This window comes from Ovis aries, chromosome 1 (genome assembly GCF_016772045.2).
Source record: "Ovis aries strain OAR_USU_Benz2616 breed Rambouillet chromosome 1, ARS-UI_Ramb_v3.0, whole genome shotgun sequence".
NCBI classification, from domain to species: domain Eukaryota; kingdom Metazoa; phylum Chordata; class Mammalia; order Artiodactyla; family Bovidae; genus Ovis; species Ovis aries.
Window position 1 is genome coordinate 255,435,418 of NC_056054.1, and position 14,135 is coordinate 255,449,552.

The window sequence follows — 14,135 nt, forward strand, 5'->3', positions numbered from 1 at the left end:
GTCAGGCCTCCCTGTCCATTACCAACTCCCAGAGTTCACTCAGATTCACGTCCATCGAGTCCATGATGCCATCCAGCCATCTTATCTTCTGTCGTCCCCTTCTCCTCCTGCCCCCAATCCTTCCCAGCATCAGAGTCTTTTCAATGAGTCAACTCTTCACATGAGGTGGCCAAAGTACTGGAGCTTCAGCTTTAGCATCATTCCTTCCAAAGCAATCCCAGGGCTGATCTCCTTCAGAATGGACTGGCTGGATATCCTTGCAGTCCGAGGGACTCTCAAGAGTCTTCTCCAACACCACAGTTCAAAAGCATCAACTCTTCGGTGCTCAGCCTTCTTCACAGTCCAACTCTCACATCCATACATGACCACAGGAAAAACCATAGCCTTGACTAGATGGACCTTAGTCGGCAAAGTAATGTCTCTGCTTTTGAATATACTATCTAGGTTGGTCATAACTTTTCTCCCAAGGAGTAAGCATCTTTTAATTTCATGGCTGCCGTCACCATCTGCAGTGATTTTGGAGCCCCCAAAAATAAAGTCTGACACTGTTTCCCCATCTATTTCCCATGGAGTGATGGGACCGGATGCCATGATCTTCATTTTCTGAATGTTGAGCTTTAAGCCAACTTTTTCACTCTCCTCTTTCCCTTTCATCAAGAGGCTTTTCAGTTCCTCTTCACTTTGTGCCATAACGGTGGTGTCATCTGCATATCTGAGGTTATTGATATTTCTCCCAGCAATCTTGATTCCAGCTTGTGTTTCTTCCAGTCCAGCATTTCTCATGATGTACTCTACATATAAGTTACATAAGCAGAGTGACAATATACAGCCTTGACGTACACATGCTTAACGCCAAACCACCCTGTGGCTAAGACTAATAATATTTAAGGTTATACCTTATGGTCTCTACTGTGTGTTGAGTATCAGCTGCCTTTAATTTTGCTTGCAGCTTCTCCTTTTGTATTCTTGCATCATGGATAAAATTTTCTTGAGTTTGAAGAGCTGCCTTCAATCCTCTCTTTTCTTCTTGAAGAACCTGTAAAAATACTCAGAAAAAAAGTCAGATATTATTACACTTTTTCTATTTCACGACACAAGGAAGCCAGGAGTCAAACTGTAAATTATATAACAGATACAGTATTAATAGGCCCAATATCAATATCTGATCCACTGGCTACAGAGTAGGTAAGAAACTGCAGATTTTGGAACCTAGTTGTAGGTTAATTAGTTTCTCTTAAAACAGACATACACACATTTCCTCAGTTATAGTATATAAAAATTTAAAAATATACCTCTAGTAGTTTTTCAGATTCCCTCAATTTTTCTTCTTTCTGCCGCTGCTCTTGCATAATAGTCATATTGGTTCCAACCAAGTCATTGACTCTCATGGTGAGGCGCTCTATTTCCAACTCATTGGCACAGATAGTATCATTGGCCCGCTCCAGCTTACTGCTCAGGTGCTGAATTTCTGACTGGCTGGACAGTTCCACAGACTCTAATTTTTGTTTCCGATTGGCAAGCTGAGCCTAAAAATACACAAATTATCAATTGGTAAAAGTAAAAGAATAATCAATGAACAAGGAAGACTAAAATGAAGCTGAATTTTACCTCCATAAAACATACAGCAATAGATCATTAAAAATATATAATTCATTCACCAGTCCAGTCAAAAAATGAACAAATATTTAAGCAGACATTTCTCCAAAGAAGACATACAGATGGCCAATCAACACATGAAAAGATGCTCACATCACTCATTATTAGAGAAATAAAAATCAAAACTACAATGAGGTATCACTTAATACCAATCAGAATGGTCATCAGCAAAAAAACTACAAACAATAAATGCTAGAGAGGAGGTAGAGAAAATAGAACCCTGCTGCACTGCTGGTGGGAACGTGAACTGGTACTGCCACTGCAGTATGGAGATTCACAACAAACTAGGAATAAAACCACCATGTGGTGGTGTTTTAGTTGCTAAGTCATAGCATGGGGCTACAATATTAGAATGGGTTGCCACTTTCTTCTACAGGCGATATTCCCAATCCAGGGATCGAACCCACATCCCTTGCGTAGAAGGTGGTCTCCTGAATTACAGGCAGATTCTTTATCACTTACCCACTAGGGAAGCCCCCAAACTATGATATGACCCAGCAATCCTACTACTGGGCATATACCCTGAGAAAGCCACAATTCAAAATGACACATGTACCCCAATGTTCATCACAGCACTATTTACAATAGCCAGGACATGGAAGGAACCTAGATGTCCATCAACAAATGAATGGATAAAGAAGTTGTAGTAAATGGAATATACTCAGTCATAAAAAGGAATAAATTTGAGTCAGTTGTAGTGAGGTAGATGAACCTAGAGCCTCTTATATAGAGTGAAGTAAGTCAGAAAGAAAATAACAAGTATTACATATTAACACATATATATGGGATCCAGGAAAATGGTACTGATGAAACTAGTAGAGAACAGACTTGACACAGTGGGGGAAGCTGAGAGTGAGATGAATTGAGCAAGTACCACTGACATACATACACTATCCTGTGTAAAACAGACAGTCAGTGGAAAGCTGCTGTATAACACAGGGAGCCCAGTCTGCTGCTCTGTGATGACCTAGAGGGGTGGGATGTGGGGAGGGGAGGAAGGCTCAACACGGAGGGGGTATATATAAAATTATGACTGATTCACATTGTTGCATGGCAGAAACTGATGCAACATTATAAAGCAATTTTCACCAATTAAAAAAAAATTGTATAAAGCTAGAAATAAAAATAAAGTAGTTGTGGTACATATATACAATGGAATATTACTCAGCCATAAAAAGGAATGAATTTGAGTAGTTTTAGTGAGGATGAACCTAGAGCCTATTATACTGAGTGAAGTAAGCCAGAAAGAGAAAAACAAATATCATATATTAATGCATATATATGGAATCTAGAAAAATAGTACTCATGAACCTATTTACAGAGAAATGGAAATGCAGATGTAAAGAACAAACTGGTAGCCATGGCGTGGGAACGAGAGGGTAGCACAAACTGAGAAAGTAGCACTGACATATATACACTATCATGTGTAAAACAGGTAACCTTCCTAGTGGAAGCTGCTGCATAACACAGGGAGCCCAGTCTGGCATTCTATGACAACTTAGAGGAGTGGAATGCGGCAGGTAGGGAGGCTCAAGAGAGAGGCGATATATATATAATTATGACTGATTCACACTGATGTACTACAGAGACCACCACCACATTGTAAAGCAACTGTTCTCCAATTTAAAATACATATATATACATACATATATATGTGTATATATAATATATTCATGATAGAAAAAAAAAACTCCATGATAAAAACTAGGAATAGAGAGGAACATTCTCAACTCGACAAAGACTTTCTACAGAAACCATACAGCTAACATTACACTTAATATTGGGAAACTTGACACTTTTCCACAAAGATCAGATATAAGGCAACAATCTATCCTCACATCACTCCTTTTCAACCATCACAGTGGATGTCCTAGTTAATGCAGTAAGAAAAGGAAAAAAAAGGTATACAGATCAGGAAAGAAGTCATAAAACTACCTTTATCCACAGATGATATGATCATCTATGTAGAAAATCTGAAAGAATCAACCAAAAAAAAGAAAAATCCCTAAGTTAATAATCAGCTATAGTAAGGTTGCAAGATATAAAGTTAATATATAAAAGTCAACCATTTTCCTATATGCCAAAAGTAAACATGTGGAATTTAAATTAAAAACAAAACACAGGACTTTCCCAGTAGCCCAGTGGTAAGAATCTGCCTTGCAACACAAAGGACACAGGTTCAATCCCTGGTCAGGCAGCCAAGATCCCACATGCCCTGGAGCAACTAAGCCCGCGCACCACAGCTACAGAAGCCGATATGATGCTGCAACTAAGACCCACTGCAGCCAAATGAATAAAATAAAAATTAAAAAAAAACAAAAAAACACAGCACTATTTATATTAACACCTAAAGAAATTACTTAAGTATAAATCTAATAAAATATGTACAAGATCTATAAAAGAAGAACTACAGATCTCTGATGAACAATATCAAAGAATAAATGAAGAGATATTCCATGTTCATGGAAAGGAAGAATCAATACTGTCAAAATGTCAGTTCTTCCCAATATTATCTATGAATTCAATACAATCCTAATCAAAATATCAGCAAGTTATCAATATTTTGTGAATATCAACAAAACTGATTCTAAAGTTTATAGGGAGAGGCAAAGAATAAGAATAGCCAATACAATATCAAAAGAGAAGAACAAAGCTGGCTGTCTGATGTTACCTAACTTCAAGATTTACAATAAAGCTATAGTAATCAACAGTGTAGCATCAGCAAGAGAATAGACAAATAGATTAAGGGAAGAGAATACAGAGCGTAGAAATTGACCCTTATAAATGTAGTCAACTGATCTTTGATAAAAGAATAAAGGTAATAAGATGGAGCAAAGATAGTCTCTTCGACAAATGGTGCTGGAATAACTGGACATCCATATGCAAGGGGAAAAAATGACATGTCTGACAAAGGCTTTACACTCTCCACAAAAATTAATTAAAATGTATAGACCTAAACGTAAAATGCAAAACTTACAAAACTCTTGAAAGATAATATAGGAGAAAATGTAGCTAATTTTGGGTATAGTGGTATCTTTGTAAATACAACACCAAAGACATGATCCCTGAAAGCAATAACTGATAAGCTGAAATTCATCAAAATTTAAAACTTTTGCTCTGTAAAAGACAATGTCAAGAGAATGAGAAGACAAGCCACTTTAGCAACTGTCTCATGGACCTGTAGTACCCAATTCCTATAGATTTGGATGATTTTTTAGGCTTTGTATCCCAGCTATACTTTTTTTTTTAATATATATATACTGGTTTTTAGCTCCCAACTTTCTAGTTTTTCACAGGTTTAATTCCAGCATCCTGAAAGGTACTTCATCTTCACACTGAAGATAGACATAAAGCATTTGTGTAAGTAAAACTTCCCATATTCTAAGTATTTTTAAAAGGTAAAGCACACAATTTCATTTTAGAAATTTAAGTCTCTGGGAAATCTATCTGCTGTGTATTTAAAGATTTTTATTGCATATGGTACAGGGCAAAAATCCTACTATGGTCACAAAAGTAGATGTTCAATGATGCCCATAAGCCAGAGAGAGGCGGGGAGGAGAAAGGTAAAGAGGCAGAAAAACATTGTTTATATAAATTACAGACCAAGATTCCAGCATAAAGAATTAAAAACTTTTTACCAGATTCCTACAATAGTGTGAAAAAAAAAGAACATCAAATAGGTTTAGATGCACAGGAATAACTGCCAGGATGCAACTGGCTCCAAACTTTTAAAATACCACATAAACTACCCACCTCAACAAGGGGAAACCTTACGCAGAATTCTGCACAGAATTAAACACTGAAGATACTGGATGATGGTGGTAAGAGAAAGAGCCCAGCTTACTGAACCTCCCAATCCTGTTTTAAATTGCACAGTAGCCCTGGGGCTTGGCAGAACACAGCTAGAAAACCACTGCTCAACTGGATGCTCAGAATGAAAGACAATACGTGATTGCAAAACATTAGCATTGTCTTTTTAACACTGTAATAGCTATTTAACATTCAGTTCAAATCTGTGATCTTAAAGTAAACTGGTGTTGAAATTAATAGTTTAACTAAGCTATAGTTTAACCAGCGAGTCTAGATTTCATACATAAAAACTAACCAACATCTTAGTCCTACAGCATCAAAAATACAGCCTTTTTCCCCTTTTATTTACATTGAAGAAAGATTAGCCCTGGGATTTCTTTGGAAGGAATGATGCTAAAGCTGAAACTCCAGTACTTTGGATACCTCATGAGAAGAGCTGACTCATTGGAAAAGACTCTGATGCTGGGAGGGATTGGGGGCAGGAGGAGAAGGGGATGACAGAGGATGAGATGGCTGGATGGCATCACTGACTCGATGGATGTGAGTCTGAGTGAACTCCGGGAGTTGGCGATGGACAGGGAGGCCTGGCGTGCTGCGATTCATGGGGTCGCAAAGAGTTGGACACGACTGAGGGACTGAACTGAACTGAACTGACAGATGACATACAGTATGTTAGTTTCAGGTGTAAACATAGTGATTCGACACATATACATTATTACTGATCACCATGACAAGCCTAATAGCCATCTGTCACTATACAAAGCTATTACAATATTATAGACTATATTTCCTATGCTGCACATCACATCCCATGACTTATTTTATAACTAGAAATTTAAATTAATTTCCTTCACCTATTTTGCCCAACTCCCCTTATCCTCTCCTCCATGACAACTACCAGTTTGTTCTCTGGATCTATGAGTCTGTTTCTGTTTTGTTTCATCTCTTAGATTCCACATGTAAGTGAAGTTATATGGAATTTGTTTTTCTCTGTCTTATTTCATTTAGCATAATATCCTCTAGGGACATCCATATTGCTGCAAATGGTAAAATTTCATTCTTTTTTATGACTCATATATCACATTTTCTTTATCCATTCATCTATCAATGGACACTTGGGTTGCCTCTGTATCTTTATTACTGTGAATAATGATGCAAAGAACATCAGTTCAGTTCAGTCGCTCAGTCATGTCCGACTCTTTGCGACCCCATGAATCGCAGCACGCCAGGCCTCCCTGTCCATCACCAACTCCCGGAGTTCACTCAGACTCATGTCCATCGAGTCCGTGATGCCGTCCAGCCATCTTATCCTCTGTCATCCCCTTCTCCTCCTGCCCCCAATCCCTCCCAACATCAGAGTCTTTTCCAATGAGTCAACTCTTCGCATGAGGTGTCCAAAGTACTGGAGTTTCAGCTTTAGCATAATTCCTTCCAAAGAAATCCCAGAAGGGCTGATCTCCTTCAGAATGGACTGGTTGGATCTCCTTGCAGTCCAAGGGACCCTCAAGAGTCTTCTCCAACACCACAGTTCAAAAGCATCAACTTTTCGGCGCTCAGCCTTCTTCACAGTCCAACTCTCACATCCATACGTGACCACAGGAAAAACCATAGCCTTGACTAGACGGACCTTAGGGGTACACACATCCTTTTGAATTAGTCTTTTTTTTTTTTTTTTGTAAAAAATGGACAGAATTTCAATTGTTAGATCATATGATAGTTCTTTTTTTTTAATTTTTAAGGAATCTCTATGCTGTGCTCCCAATTTATATTCCCACCAACATTGCTTGGGGGCTTCCCAGATGGCACAATGATAAAGAATCTGCCTGCCAATGCAGGAGATGCAAGAGACTTAGGTTCAATTCCTGGGTCAGGAAGATCTCCCAGAGTAGGAAATGACAACCCACTCCAGTACTGTTGCCTGGAAAATTCCACAGACAGAGGAGCCTGGTGGGCTACAATCCATGGGGTTGCAAGAGTTGGACATGATAGAGTACATACACACAACAGTGCATGAGGGTTTCCCCCTCTCTTCATCTTCTTCAACACTTATTTGTTACCTTTGGATAATAGCCATTCTGACATGTGTGAGATGGTATCTCACCATGGTTTTGAATTGCGTTTTCCTGATGATTAGTGATGCTGAATATCTTTTCTCAAGTCTGTATGTCTCCTTTGGAAAAATGTCTATTCAAGTCCTCTGCCAATTTTTAAAAATCAGGTTGTTTTTTGACCTTGACCTCTTTAAGTTCTTTGTATATTTTAGATATTAAACTCCTTATAAAATAAATCATTTGCAAATATGTTCTCCAATTCAATTTTCTTGGACACCAAGATCATTGCAGATGATGACTGCAGCCATGAAATTAAAAGATGCTTGCTCCTTGGAAGAAAAGCTATGACAAACCTAGATAGCATATTAAAAAGCAGACACATTATTTTGCTGACAAAGGTTCATCTAGTCAAAGCTATGGTTTTTCCAGTAGTCATGTATGGATGTGAGAGTTGGACCATAAAGAAAGCTGAGTGCCAAAGAAATGATGCTTTTGAACTGTGGGGTTGGAGAAGACTCTTGCAAGTCCCTTGGACTGCAAGGAAATCAAACCAGTCAATCATAAAGGAAATCAATCCTGAATATTCACTGGAAGGACTGATGCTGAAGCTGAAACTCCAATACTTCGGCCACCTGATGTAAGGAACTGACTCTTCTTCTGACACTGGGAAAGATTGAAGGCAGGAGGAGAAACGGATGACAGAGGATGTGATGGTTGGATGGCATCACCGACTCAATGGGCATGAGTCTGAGCGAGCTCCAGAAGCTGGTGATGGACAGGGAAGCCTGGTGTGCTGCAGTCCATGGGGTTGCAGAGTTGGATACGACTGAGCGACTGAATGTAACTGATTTAGCAGTATACCTTTTCATTTTGTTGATAGTTCCTCTGCCATCAGTTTGTGTGCAAGGCTTTTTAGTTTGATATAGTTCCACTTGTTTATTCTTGCTTTTGTTCTCCTTGCCTGAAGACACAGATCCAAATATATATAGATATAGATATAGCTATGAACAACGCCAAAGAACATATTGCCTATGTTTTCTTCTAGGAGTTTTATGCTTTCAGGTTTCACATTTATGTGTCATTTATTTTGAGTTTATTTTTATATAAGGTATAAAAAGCTGTCGTTTCATTCTTTTTTCCCAGCACCATTTTTTTAAGAGACTGTCTTCTCCCTCATTGTATACTCTTGGCTTCCTTGTCATAAATTAGTTCACTTCAGTTCAGCCACTCAGTCCTGTCCAACTCTTTGCAACCCCATGGACTGCAGCACACCAGGCTTCCCTGTCTATCACCAACTCTCGGGGCTTGCTCAAACTCATGTCCATTGAGTTAGTGATGCATCCAACCATCTTATCCTCTATTGTCCCCTTCTCTTCCTGCCATCAATCTTTCCTAGCATCAGGGTCTTTTTAATGAGACAGTTCTTCGCATCAGGTGGCCAAAGTATTGGAGCTTCAGCTTCAGCATCAGTCCTTCCAATGAATATTCAAGACTGATTTCCTTTAGGATGGACTGGTTGGATCTCCTTGCAGCTCAAGGGACTCTCAAGAGTCTTCTCCAACACCACAGTTCAAAAGCATCAATTCTTCAGCGCTCAGCTTTATGATCCAACTCTTATATCCATACATAACTACTGGAAAAACCATAGCTCTGACTAAACTGACCTTTGTCAGCAAAATAATGTCTCTGCTTTTTAATATGCTATCTAGGTTGGTCATAGCTTTCTTCCAAGGAGCAAGCATCTTTTAATTTCATGGCTGCAGTCACCATCTGCAGTGATTCTGGAGCCCAAGAAAATGAAGTCTGTCACTGTTTCCATTGTTTCCCCATCTATTTCCCATGAAGTGATTGGACCAGATGCCATGATCTTCGTTTTCTGAATGTTGAGCTTTAAGCCAACTCTTTCACTCTCCTCTTTCACTTTCATCAAGAGGCTCTTTAGTTCCTCTTCACTTTCTGCCGTAAGAGTGGGGTCATCTGCATATCTGAGGTTATTAATATTTCTCCTGTAAATCTTGATTCTAGCTTGTGTACTTTGCATCTAAGTTAAATAAAGAGGGCAACAAGATACAGCCCTGACATACTCCTTTCCCAATTTATATGGTCATAAGTTAATGACCATAGAAATGTAAATTTATTTCTGGGCTCTCTATTTGGTCCATCGATCTGTGTCTTGTTTTTATGCCAGCACCTTCCTTATACTTTTGATTACTATAGATCTGTACAATAGCTTGAAATCAGGGAATATTATAATTATAACTTTCTTCTTAAGATCGCTTTAGCTCTTTGGGGTTTGGTTTTGTGTGTGTGTGATTCTATACAAACTTTAGATTTATCTGTTCCAGTTCTGTGTAAAATATCATTGGAATTTTGATAGGGACTGCACTGAATGTGTAAACTGCTTTAGGTAGTATGGACATTTTAACAGTATTAATTCTTCTAATCCATGAGCATGGTATATCTTTCCATTTATTTATGTCATCTCCATCTGCAATTTCTCTTAACATCTTAGTTTTCAAAGGACAGGTGTTTCACCCTTTTTGGTATTTTAAACTTTTAAACTTTCTGATGCAGTTGTAAATGGGCTTGAAATCTTAATTTCTTTGATAGTACATGATTAGTGTACAAAAAAGCAACAAATTTCTGTGTACTGATTTTTGAAGACATCAACTTTACTGAATTCATTAGTAGCCATTTTTTGTTTTTATTATTGTAGAGGCTCTAGGGTTTTCTGTACGTAGTAACATATCACCTGCAAACAGTTTTACTTCTTCCTTTCCAATATGGGTGCCTTTTATCTTTTTCTTGCCTAACTGCAATGGTTAGGATTCCTAATACTATGTTGAATAAAACTGGTGAGGATGGGCATCCTTGTGTGTTTCCTAATCTTAGTAGAAAAGCTTTCAGCCTTTCACAGTTGAATATTATTCTAGCTGTGGGTTTCTCATATATTGTTGTTGTTCACTTGCTAAGTCATGTCCTACTCTTTGCGACCCCATGAACTGCAGCATGCCAAGTTTCTCTGTCCATTACTATATCCCCGAGGTTCTTCAAACCCATGTCCACTGAGTCAGTGATGCCATCCAACCATCTCATCCTCTGTCACCCCCTTCTCCTGTTGCCCTCAATTTTCCCCAGCATCAGGGTCTTTTCCATGAGTTAGCTCTTTGCATCAGGTGGCCAAAATATTGAACCTCTGTCAGCAAAATGATGTGTGTGCTTCTTTATACACTGTCTAGGTTTATCAAAGCTTTTCTTCCAAGGAGCATCTTTTAATTTCACAGCTGCAATCACCATCTGCAGTGATTTTGGGGCGTAAGAAAACAAAATGTCACTGCTTTCACTTTTTCCCCTTCTATTTGCCCTGAAGTGATGGGACTGGATGCCACGATCTTAATTTTTTGAATGTTGAGTTTTAAGTCAGATTTTTCACTCTCCTCTTCCACCTTCGTCATGAGGTTTTTTAGTTCCTCTTCACTTTCTGCCATTAGATGGTGTTATCTGCATATTTGAGGTTGCTTATGTTTCTCCTGGCAATCTTGATTCCAGCTTGTGACTCACCCAGCCTGGAATTTCACATGATGTACTCTACATAGAAGTGAAATAAGCAGGTGACAACATACAGCCTTGACATGCTTTCTCCCCCAATTTTGAACCAGCCCATTGTTTGTGTCAGGTTCTGTTGCTTCTTGACCTGCATACAGGTTTCTCAGGAGGCAGGTAAGGTGGTCTAGTATGCTCATCTCTTTAAGAATCTTTCACAGTTTGTTGTTATCCACACCATCGAAGACTTCAGTGTAGTCAATGAAGCAGAAGTGGATGTTTGGGGGAATTCCCTTGTTTTCTCTACAATCCAGCGGATGTTGGCAATTGGATCCCTAGTTCCATTGCCTTTTCTAAACCTAGCTTGTACATCTGGAAGTTCTCGGCTCATGTACTACTGAAGCCTATCTTGAAGGATTTTGAGCATTATCTTGTTAACATGTGAAATGAGCACAAGTGTATGGTAGTCTGAACATTCTTTGGCCTTGTCTTTCTTTGGGATTGGAATGAAAACTGACCTTTTTCAGTCCTGTGGCCACTGCTGAGTTTTCCAAATTGCTGGCATATTGAGTGCAGCACTTTAACAGTGTCGTCTTTAAGGACTGTGAAGAACTGAGCTAGAAGAATTCCATCACTTCCACCAGTTTTGTTCGTAGTGATGCTTCCTAAGGCCCACTTGACTTCACAGTCCAGGTTGTCTGGCTCTAGAGAGTGACCACACCATCATAGTTATCTGGGTCATTAAGACCTTTTTGTACAGTTCTTGCGTATTCTTGCCACCTCTTCTTAATCTCTTCTGTGTCTGTTAGGTCCTTACCATTTCTGCCCTTTATTGTGTCCACCTTTGCAGGAAATGTTCCCTTGGTGTCTCTAAATTCCTGAAAGAGACCTCTAGTCTTTATCATTCTATTATTTTCCTCTATTTATTTGCATTGTTCACTTAAGAAGGCTTTCTTTTCTCTCCTTGCTATTCTTCAGAACTCTGCATTCAGTTGGGTTTACCTTTTCCTTTCTCCTTTGCCCTTTGTGTCTCTTCTTTTCTCAGCTATCAGAACGGCCTCCTCAGAGAACCATTTTGCCTGACTGCGTTTCTTTTCCTCTGGGATGGTTTTGGTCACTACCTGTGGGTGGGTGGGTGGGAGAGAGGGAGAGAGGGAGGGAGGGAGGGAGGGAGGGAGGGAGGGTGTGTGTGTGTCACATCTTTTTTTAAAGTTATTTATATTTTTAACTGAAGGATAATTGCTTTACTGAATTTTGTTGGTTTCTGCGTATGTCCCCTCCCTCTTTAATCTCCCTCCCATCTCAACCCTCTAGGTTGATATAGAACCCCTGTATGAGTTCCCTGAGATATACAGCAAATTCCCATTGGCTATCTATTTTACATATGATAATATAATTTTCCATGTTACTCTCTCCATACATCTCACCCTCTCCTCCCCCTCCCTCTCTCTTCCCCGCTCCCCGTGTCCAAAACTCTGTTCTCTATGTCTGTTTCTCTGCTGTTGCCCTGCAAATAAAATCTTTGGTACCATCTTTCTAGATTCTGTATATATGCATTAGTATAGGATATTTATCTTTCTCTTTCTGACTTATCTCACTCTGTGTAATAGGCTCTAGGGTCATCCACCTCATTAGAACTGATTCAAATGTGTTCCTTTTTATGGCTGAGTAATATCCATTGTATATATGTACCACAACTTCTATTCATTCATCTGGTGATGGACATCTAGGTTGCTTCCATGTTCTAGCTATTGTAAATAGTGCTGCGATGAACATTGGGGTACACTGTTTTTTTCAATTTTGGTTTCCTCAGGATATATACCTAGGAGTGGGATTGCTGGGTCATATGGTGGTTTTATTTCTAGTTTTTTAAGGAATCTGCATACTGTCTTCCATAGTGGCTGTATCAATTTACATTCCCACCAACAGTGCAAGAGGGTTCCCTTTTCTCCACACCCTCTCCAGCATTTATTGTTTGTAGACTTTTTGATGATGGCCATTATGACCAGTGTGAGGCGATATCTCACTGTAGTTTTGATTTGCATTTCTCTAATAACGAGCGCTGTTTAGCATCTTTTCATGTGTTTGTTAGCCATCTGTATGTCTTATCTGGAGAAATGTCTGTTTAGGTCTTTTTCCCACTTTTGTTGTTTTTCTGTTATTGAGCTGTATAAGCTGCTTGTATATTCTGGAAATTAATCCTTTGTCAGTTATTTCATTTGCTATTGTTTTCTCCCATTCTGAGGGTTGTCTCTTCACCTTCTTATAGCTTCCTTTATATATATATATGCCACATCTTCTTTACCCACTCATCTGCCAACGGACACTTACGTTGCTTCCATGTCTTGGCTATTGTAATCAGTGCTGTTATGAACACTGGGTGGGGGGCATGTATCTTTTAGAATTACAGCTATCTGTTGATATATGCCCAGGAACAGGATAAAGCTGAGTCATATGGTAACTCTCTTTTTAGTTTTTAAAGAAACCTCCATACTACTTTCCGTAACAACTACACCAATTCACATTACCTGCCAACAACAGTGCAGGAAGGTCCCTATTTCTCCACATCCTCTCCAACATTTACTATTTGTAGATTTTTTAAAGACGACCATTCTGACTAGTGTGAGGTACAACCTTGTTTTGATTTGCGTTTCTCTAATAATCAGTGGTGTTTAGCATCTTCTCATGTGCTTACTGGCCATCTGTATGTCTTCTTTGGAAAAATGTCTACTTGTGCCCATTTTTTATTATATTATCTTTTTGTTATTGAGTTCTATGTACTCTTTCTATATTTTAGAAATTAAGGCCTTGTCAATTATTGTTTGCTAATATTTTCTCCCTGTTTGTAGTTGTCTTTTCATTTTGTTTATGGTTTCCTTAAAAGCATCTAAGTTTGATTAGGTCTCATTTGATTTTTTAAAAATTTTATTACTTTGGGAGGCTGACCTAAGAAAACATTGCTACAATTTATGTCACACCATGTTTTGCCTATGTTCTCCCCTAGGAGTTTTGTGTTGTTTAGTATTTTTATTACCTCCTTTTTGAACTCAGGATGTGGTAGACTGGAGAGATCTG

At 38.8% G+C, this 14,135-nt stretch overlaps 1 protein-coding gene across 21 annotated transcripts in view; it reads right to left on the reverse strand.

Annotated features, from left to right (window-relative positions):
- CEP63 (centrosomal protein 63) overlaps window positions 1-14,135 on the reverse strand; it is an 85,931-nt gene that overhangs the window by 23,814 nt on the left and 47,982 nt on the right. For all 21 annotated transcript variants that reach the window (XM_060395588.1, XM_042236842.2, XM_042236811.2 and 18 more), the window contains 2 exons: window positions 1,293-1,526; window positions 897-1,036 (listed from right to left, as the gene is read on the reverse strand). In XM_060395588.1, the coding sequence (XP_060251571.1) occupies window positions 897-1,036; window positions 1,293-1,526 (374 nt within the window). The remainder of the gene's footprint in view (window positions 1-896; window positions 1,037-1,292; window positions 1,527-14,135) is intronic.